This window comes from Spodoptera frugiperda, chromosome 28, assembly GCF_023101765.2.
Source record: "Spodoptera frugiperda isolate SF20-4 chromosome 28, AGI-APGP_CSIRO_Sfru_2.0, whole genome shotgun sequence".
NCBI lineage: Eukaryota > Metazoa > Arthropoda > Insecta > Lepidoptera > Noctuidae > Spodoptera > Spodoptera frugiperda.
The window spans coordinates 10,582,902-10,592,703 of NC_064239.1; the positions used below are offsets into that span (position 1 = coordinate 10,582,902).

At 35.2% G+C, this 9,802-nt stretch overlaps 1 protein-coding gene across 3 annotated transcripts in view; it reads left to right on the plus strand.

Moving 5' to 3' along the window:
• Positions 1-9,063, plus strand: part of LOC118265295 (kin of IRRE-like protein 3) — a 149,845-nt gene extending 140,782 nt beyond the window's left edge. For all 3 annotated transcript variants that reach the window (XM_050705911.1, XM_050705913.1, XM_035578105.2), the window contains 2 exons: positions 1-169; positions 8,419-9,063. In XM_050705911.1, the coding sequence (XP_050561868.1) occupies positions 1-169; positions 8,419-8,522 (273 nt within the window). In that variant the 3' untranslated portion in view covers positions 8,523-9,063. The remainder of the gene's footprint in view (positions 170-8,418) is intronic.
• Positions 9,064-9,802: the final 739 nt, after the last annotated feature.

Genomic DNA, 9,802 nt, shown 5'->3' on the forward strand with positions numbered 1-9,802 from the left:
ACGATAAACTTCGACTCGACGCGTGGTGGTATATCCTTAGTCACTGAAAAGGGTATACACAGTAGTAGTAGACTACTAGTACAGTCGGCACGGACGACAGACGCCGGCACGTATCAGTGCGCGCCGGACAACGCGCAGTCAGCGACAGCAAGAGTTCATGTACTCACTGGTAAGTTCTGGAAACTTCTGTTAATTACGTCTCACATTCCCTAAAGGCACGAAACTTTGGACTCCTGTCTATTCCTACACAAAAGGTTGCAGTTACCGCCATTTGTGTTTGAAATCCCATTAACAGTTTGACAAACAACAAGCAAGATTTTGAATTTCATTGAAAATTACAAAAGTTCTGTAATATGTTGCCCTTCCTAGCAACCTATCTTGACAAGTCATATACAGTGGGCACCCATTTTTTTTTTTTGAGGGGGAAAATCATCCAATGGTTTCTCCCGCCTTGGGTGAGACGGGAGGGAGTGTCAGACTCTTACTGACTAAAAACCACCTTGTTCCTTCTCCTGCTTTGAGCAGGAGCCCCGATAACCTTTCACGTTGTCCGCAGCTCCGGATGAACACCACTTGAACGCCGACCAGTTAAAATATACGTACAATAAGTTACTATAATCCTGCAAATCAATTAAGCTACCAGTATAACCGCAATAGCAACTGTCCCCGATAAACACAATTAAAAAAAAAACACACTTCGAAACAAAAGCATCACTTAACTTACGGTCCCGTGTAGATAGACGGCGATAAATCAGTCCTGTCTTCCTAATTAACGGGCGTCTCAGAACGTCTAGTAGTTCTAATTAGTTACACAGTTGTCAGACATTGTCGCTAGATGGAATTGGCGTGGATTTAATTAGCTGGGATAAACGGACGATCACTTTAATTGTTTACAAACATCTTTTGGTAACTTTGGCTGTAAATTTTAGTTAAATTGTCATTTGCTTTATGATGTTTGTCACCTTTTTTGTTTAGCTTAGAATATGGTTTCTGACTTTTTGTATGCAGTGAGTGAAATCAAATTTTCAAGACTTTATTTCAGTACACTAATGCTTTTACTGAAACACTGATTTTTTGTGTCTTGTGTGTGATAGTCTCTGCGCTTAGTAGGCGCATTGAAGGTTGCAGTTTAGCAAAGACCGTTACTGGGCAGTCTCTGTTGTACGTCATTGTATAGTATTTTAATTGGAGGTTACACCCGTGTAAAAAATCTGATTGGTGACGAAATGTTTTCATTCTACAACCCCCACATGGCAATTAAAACCTTATAATCTAAAAATCTTAAAACTAAAATCACAGGCAAATAGAAAGTATACGATGCAAGAAGGTATACATATAGGTAAAAGTATATAAACGTATCCGAACCTTTCAATGTAGCTACAACTATCCCAACACTACCACTATTGGTAAACTAAATAAACTCGGAGCTTCATCAGATATACAATCTCACAGACCACTGACGTGGACCATCAGCTCTGGTCTGTGACGTCAGACTAATGTATTCATTACTTGGTGGCGGCACTGCGCTCGAAATTACAGCATTAGTTCCCTCTGTGTTTGGAATGGTGAACATAACTGAGACTGTGGTTTCCATGTTGGTCTTGCGTTCTGATTACTTGCATTTTGAGGTTAGAAATTGTTGGTGACTTTTGTTAGATATGATTTTAGTTAATTGTGATAAGTTTGATATTTGCTGGTGAAGCAGAAAATAAAGCGTAGGGAATGTAATAGAATTTGTAGATAATGAATCTTTTGAAGCTAATTTCAAACAATTGATCAAGTGATTTGCAATGAAATGCCTAGCCTCCGTTTTCAACGTCATTTAATGGTTACTTAACCCACTTTTTAGTCAGTAAGAGTCTAACACTCCCTCTCACGTTGCCCAAGGCGGTGCTAGGATTTAGGATAGAACATTGGATGAGTTACCCTCCTTAAAAAAAGTCTTTAGCAACTGTTTTCGATATATTGTTACTAAGGAATATTTTATGTTATCATTAATGTCTTTGAAAACGTCAGTAAAAATAGAAAAGAAAGTCCGTTCGTTTTAAATTCTCAACTTAAACAATTTATTTTAAATTAAAAGTTAGTACGTTTGACTGCCATTTTACACAGTTTAAAATATCATTACAACATAGCATAATGCATACTAAATTCTACCTTATTTTTCTTTTATGAAGATTTACCCAAGATAGGGCCGATGCCAAAACGCCCGTAGCCAAGTTTTCGTTAAAATTTTGAATTTAAATATTTTTGTTTTGAATTTTAATGGAGTAAACAAGTTCCTAGCCCCTTTGCTTTTATTATTGCTGGCTGAGCATTTATCATTTACCCCCAAAGGGGTAGTCAGAGGCGCATATATTAAGCGTCCGTTTGTGTATCGCCAGTTATACTACTTTATAAGTCCCATGAATGAATAACTGTGCCATCTGCTATTTATTTTTACTTAAACAATTGGCAATTATTTATTTTTAAATAAAACAACAACGAATAGTGATTAATATTGTAACTATTTCACTGAAAACTATTGAATCTTTTTGTTAAACATTGTGACAATTAATTTTGTTTAGTCAGTTTGATGACAATCAGTTTTGATTTAAACAATGATACAAAAAAAAAAACTATACAAAATATTTATTTTTAACGTTATCTACTAAAACAAATAAACATTACAGAACACGTAAACATCCTAATGACACTAACTCGCCATAAACGCGGTTACAATGGGGCACAAAAGTTGTAAAATAACAAACACGCTTTTCAAAGCGTTTCCAAAGGTACTAGTTTCGTGCTTCGTTTAGCATGCAACAGCCATTGTACTCTCCCACCGTTTAGCAACTCGTGCATTTGTTGAATTTTCCTCGCGATCCAAAACTAGAACGTTTCCGTACCGTCACGCAGCTGAATCATGAACTGGTTTATGTACTTGCTTAACAGGATAATTAAGCGAACGTTTAAATTGGCGTGAAAGTTGCTTTTTAACTCCAATTTGTATTTATGACGTTAATTTAAATTAGTGATAATGAATTAAATCGTTTTCTCACTCTAGATTAAAATTCAAAGCAAGTTCGTCATTTCAACCAGCAAATAGACAAATCGTTTGTTTCATGGTTGTCGATTTTATACGACAGCAATATCTCAATCATTAAACGTTTATAGTACTGTAATTAATTCGGTTTAATATGATTTAGAGATTTGTTTATCCACTGTCGATTATGAAAATTTAGAACACTTGTTGCCCAAAATATTTTCATTTAAGTATAATGTATTGCATTCAGTTTGGCATATGGTGACTGGGCATGTGCAAAGTATAGCGGGTTTGATATCCGCACGGAGTAACAAATTGTTGTTTCGGGTTTGGGTGTCACGTACATGTGAATTTGTATGTTAGTAAACGCACCCACGACACAGGAGAAAATACTATTCCAAACAATTTCATACTTTTTATATCCCAATAACTGATATTAAATAAAAACTATGTCACATAAGTTAAAGGAAGCCCTCGACATTCAGGTACTACGATGTTTTATGAAGTAAAAAGTTTATAACACGGGAACGCTCTATACGACCAGCGGTTGGTCTCCGAAAAAAATGTTCGAAACTCCCTAAGGAATTGTTTTATGACGCTATTAAAATAAAATAAAACGTTGCTGTTATTTTTATTATTACGAATGAAAATGTACTGTTCCAATTTATATTCTTGTATAAAATGGTTCAGGGCGATGTCTGGAGAATTCAAAATCATAATATTTGGGTGAGACGAGAAAAAGTGTCAGACTCTTACTCGTACGCACGGGTCTGGTTCTGATCTGGGGGCGAGCTACCCTTGCCGGTCGTCCGCGATCCCCGACACCCGAAGTGTCTTCCGCGACCGCTGGGGCGTGTAGAAGTTCATTTCCTCACGCGCCCAGTTTCCTTCTTAGATAACATGACTTCTTAAACCTTGAACCTTTCTCTTCGACTTTTTAAACCATGGAAGACACCGAATTGATCCTGATAGCGTTTACTACAGCCGTAGAATAGTACTTAGAAAATATTAAATCAAAAACCCAAATTCTACCAGAAATAATTATTTCACGCAGACGAAGCCGGAAAAGCTCGTTATTTGGGTGAGGTGAGAAAAAGTGTCAGAGTCTTACTCGTACACACGGGTCTGGTTCTACGAGCTATCCTGTGCTAATCGTTGTATATGTGTGCGTTTCTATTAAATGTCACATCAAACGGACAGAAACAATTTAAGGATTAAATAAAAACAAAAATGTTGTAACATCCATTGTATTGTATTTGATCGCAATAAAAAAGTACATACAACGCTTTTGTCACAATTACAAAGAATGCTATTTTGCAAAATAAATTTAACTCGAATACTCATTGAACATGTGCCGAATGCCGATCGTACGTGCTATGTACGAAAATGTAACGTAAATGAATTTATTCATTGTGCATTTTTGTTCTTTTAAATAGCTATAGAGTATCAAATAAACATTTTACACTAATATTATAAATGCGAAAGTTTGTTTGTTTTGTATGTTTGTCCGTCAATCACGCATGAGACACGCTTAAGCTAAGATAAGTGACATTTATTTGCAACACAACAACAATTTTGCTTTCGACCAACCTTTAAGTGACGCCAAATAGCGTAAGTAAGGGTGTTTGGGTGCTACGTCATGTTAAGTGGCAGTTTAGGTGTGAACATGAGTTTAAAAAGGTGGTTGTGGCTGACCAATCGCACCAGATCAATGGCAAAATAATTGGAAAAGGGCTAGGATAAAGATCAATGTTTACCATTACATAAATAGTTAAAATATTCATTATTCGAAGGAATTTCTTTGGTCTTGTTTGTGACTCAAACAAAACATTTTAAATGCAAAGAATTTCCTGTTTTGCCCTAAAATCCGTATAATTATTTAATAAAACTATATTTCACGCTAACGCGGTTAGTATCACGGCTGTTTTTGGAATAAATTATGTGATTATTTTACTAATGTACCCAATTTCAATTAACACCGAAAGTATAAAGCTGTATATTCACTAGACGACTAAAATGTTAGGGGCTGGAAGTTAAAGGCGGCACTGGAAAAAAATGTTGATGAAATATTTAAAGTATTTGCTCCCTATTATTGAGAATGATAAGAATTAGATTGAAATTCGTTTTTTACACAATACGAATTATTGCTAATCGCTTTTCGCGTGTAAATTATATTCGAAAATTATCACCCCCTGTTACATGGGACTTATAAGCAATTGGTGAAAAGTGGGTGTATATTGTACAGTGGCAATACGTGCCGTAATGTGCACCTTTGCCTCCCCTTTGAGGATAAAAGGCGTGACGTTGCTTTTTATATTCGAAAACAATTCGTTAAGTGAAACATGAAAAAGAAAATCTCCTACCCACTAGAAATATTTGTTTTTTGTTATAGGAACTTTTTTTCATTAAAATCGCAAGCGACAAACTTTAAAGAGATTATTTTATCACCCGTTGAATACGCAGCTTTATTTCAACGGCAATTCGTGACAATGAGTCATAAAAATAAAACAAATATTGTCGTATCGCGCGATAATTATAACTGTGTTAGCTTAAATAATTATTTTCTCTTATTCTGACTATTTCTATTTATATTTAGAGTTGAGTTATTTTTATTTTTTCTTTCATTAACTGTGAACGAGGTGGCAGTAGTAGAAGTATTTTCAACACGTAACTTTTATTTTGAGGGGTTCTTCCCTTATCTCTGTTTGGTTGGCCTATAGTGATAGTTACTACAAATGTAGTTTTTTTTTTCATTTCAATGTGCGTCTGCGTGGTATAAGTTTCCAAACGAACAGACGGCTCACCTGATGGTAAGCCATCGCCGCCGCCCATGGACACGTTTGATAGGCCAGAGACGTTACAAGTTCGTTGCTGGCCTTTCGGAAGTTACGAATTTAAGGGTTGTTAGGGAATCGGGCATTGGGAAGATTGAGAAGGAGGGTATTGGGCCTCCGGTAACCTCACTCATACAACGAAACCCAACTTCGTATTACGTCTAATAAGGTTCTAAGTTATGTGATGCCAGCAATAAAATTAAAAGAAGTAGAAAATATCAAACTACTGCATGACATAAATCTCAGAGCGTGCTATAAAACTCAATCCAGACCACTTATCACGCTAAACCTTAAAAATTAGAAAAGAAAACCTGAATTATTTAACCAAACCAAAAAAAAATGCAAATCTGTTCCCAACCTAATACCGCAAAATTAATAGTCCATATCGACAGTAAAAGGGACACAATCCTCTAATTCTAACTTTCGAGATATACCTTCGTATTTCCTTGTAAGAAAAACATTAGGGAAGATTTTTTGAGCCTAAGTACCATTATCATCAATAGCCCAGTCGCAGAAGACAGGTGATTGAGTGAGGGTATAATTCTTACTTAGCAAGCGTTTCTTAGATTTATTAAAGGCCTTTGTAAAAAATAAACGTCACGGCTCTTTGATATTATGAAACTAGCCGTTTTATTTTTTATAAAACTTTGCGAGACCGAAACCTTTGGAGCTTCTCCTAAGTATGTCGTGGGTGCGTTTACAAATATACAATTTCACATACACATAACACCCAGATCCGAAATATCAATTTGTGGATCACACAAAGTGTTGCTCCATGTGGGAATCAAACCCGCTAAACGTTGCACGGCACCCAGTTGCCCAGCCATCGCGCCAACTGTGCTTACATATTTATTATGCTTGAATAGAATAGAATAGTCATTTATTTCTGAGTAGGTATATAGAGAAATTTTAATATAATATAAATCATTATTTTGCTCACATTTGTCAATTATTGTTTAAAAATATACAGTATTATGTACAAAATTACCTGTTCACCATTTATTGCGCTCTAGTAACAAGTCACCTTGTAATTAAAGTAAAGACTCGTTTATATATTAAACTGTATTACCATAATAATAGGTATTTATTCTTATCTAACAGTATTTTAACTAAATAAATATGTAGATTTAACGACAAGAGCACTTAAATATTTTTATTACAACTTATACATAATTAAAAACATGTAAAAACACGTTTTTATAGCAAAACGGAACAAGGGTCGTAAACAGAAACCCATGTTTATAACTAAGATAAACGATCTAGAATTATTTAGTTGGTAAACTACAGTAAATACGTGCTACCATTTTGTGAAAGAAAATCTAAATCTGCTGACTAATGCTATAATAGGCATAAAGAACCTTATTTTACGCCTGTTACGGCATTAAATTCTTTGAAATACGGTTAAATTGTAGGTAAGCATTTCCATAATACATATGTCTAAAAAATACACACACGTTTTTTATTGAACTTGGATCTAGGACCTTTTTTGAAGTGGGAAAATCATACAATGACTTCTACCGAGGCTTCCCCTCTTCTTGGCCAAGGCGAGAAGGAGTGTCAGGCTCTTACTGACTGAAAACCACTCCGTTTTTACTCCTGCTTTTTGAGCCGGAACCCTGGTAAATCCGCTAGGTTGTCCACAGCTCCGAATCAGGTCCGCTACTCCGGTTCAGGGTCTAGAACCTTACGATAAAAAAACAGTTGTTACACGTTGTACCTAATACTATAAATTCATTGGTTTCTTTGAAATAAAACTTCATAAAAGATATCATGACCTTTACAATTCCTTTTACCTATTGAAAGTAAATAAAAATGTCTTCTTACTCTATAAATAGTTCACCTTGAGATAACCTTTACAAATCATATCAACTTCTCCGACGAATCGATACATCAGACAAAAATACTGTCGTAAATATAATTTCATCTTGTAAATAACGTCGTGAATTATCTTTTACATGAAGGAATAAACTAGACTAACACCAATAGAATTGGATTATCATTTCACTTAAAATTTATATTAAGTGAAGCCCACTTTTATTAGAGACGTGTTTCATAATATTATCTGTTGTAATAGACATCCAACTACTACCAGCCACTTTGCGGATACCACACCACCAGTCGGAGGGCATCCTACACTACGCCTGCCTAGACAGGGTCTCCACACTAAAACACGGTTACCTAAACGGTCATCGATTCTTCGACAAATATAATTATTGGCCCACTGCCATTTCATGTTGCTAATCCTTTGAGCTACGTCGATAACTTTTGTTCTCTGTTGGATCACCTCGTAGCGGGTTTGATCCTTTAGAGAGACTCCGAGTATAGAGCTCTATCTACCGTTCGCTGTGCAACCTTAAAATGGTGGACCAGCAGACCTTCGTATGTCATTACTGGTATGACGCACTCGTTAAAGATAAAAGTCTTGACTACTCATATTATTATCAATCTTTACCAAAAATTTAATAACTGGTCAACTTGTAGCGGTAATTTAACCAGCTAATTCACACATAATAATTACTTACAGACAATGTTTTTAAATGATATAATTTCTTTTCACAGGGGAAACTCCCGCAGCGATGCAGGGAAGTGCGCAGTGGGCAAGCAGTTTCGATCTACAAACATTAATAAGCATCGCAAGTGTCATATACTTTTTCATTGTGTAAATAATACTTACATACATTATCAAGGACTGTGTTGAAAAGTGAGAATGTGGAAATACTTTAAAAGTGATATGTGTACATACGAGTGATAAAAATTGTTCTATGGTTTTTGATTGATCAATCGAATGTAGAACGAGCGTTACGCAATGGAAGGACTGTTTGTAAAAATAATAGTGTTGTAAAAAATATTTCAAAGTTCGAAGCCCGCTGATCCTGATTGTCAGTTGTTAACCAAACGTCAATCGTTTTGTAAAATTGGGGTTAGTCGCCGATGCGAATTTTTACGTTCCATTATTTTTGACACGTTCTATCTATGTTATGTACTACAATATTTTGCTCTTGACTTTTGTAAGCTTAAATAAAAAGGTTATGTTTATCTAAGCGATGTTTTTGAACCTTTGAATTGCTATAATTTTGCCTCGGTAAATTGAATTTGGTACTGTCAGTTTTTGATAAGAGCAATTGAGTATGAAAACTATTTGATGTACGTTTGTTATTTCTTTTTTTGTTCTATATTACATTTGTATTCATGATAAATTTGCTTAAAAAATATTGTTTTGTGAATTCTTTGCATTAAGAACATTGTGACACAATCGATCAGGATTAAACACAAGCCTGAAGGAAAATATCTGTGCCAACGTCGCATAGAAAATATCCTAAGTATCAGGGTAAAGTTATAAAATTGCTAGAATAAATACTACATTTCAACCAACTCACGTTTCTAATATTTACCCGACTGCACCAGAAGGAGGGTTAAGTTTTTCGAGTGTATGTATGTATGTATGTATGTATGTATAATTGTTTGGCACGCTCTGCAGCCTAAACGGCTTGATGGATTTTGACTTGAGAGGTGTCGTTAGATTCGTATTTACTGTGAAAGTGACACTGGATATATCAAAATTAAAAAAAAACAAAATGGCGGATTTTTGGCGCCAAATTCGAATATTTCTCACTCTCTAGCCTAAACGGCTTGACGGATTTTGACTTGAGAGGTGTCGTTAGATTCGTATTTACTGTGAGAGTGACACTGGATATATAAAAATAATAAAAAAACAAAATGGCGGATTTTTGGCGCCAAATTCGAATATTGCTCACTCTCTAGCCTGAACGACTCGATGGATTTCCGCTTTATAGGGGTCGTTTGATTCGTATTTACTGTCAGAGTGACACTAGATATATCAAAATGAAAAAATAATAAAACTAAAAATAAATAAATAAAAAAGTAATTTAAAAAACTAAAAAACCCGACTGCGTTTCTTTATAATATTAAAATGAAAAAACCC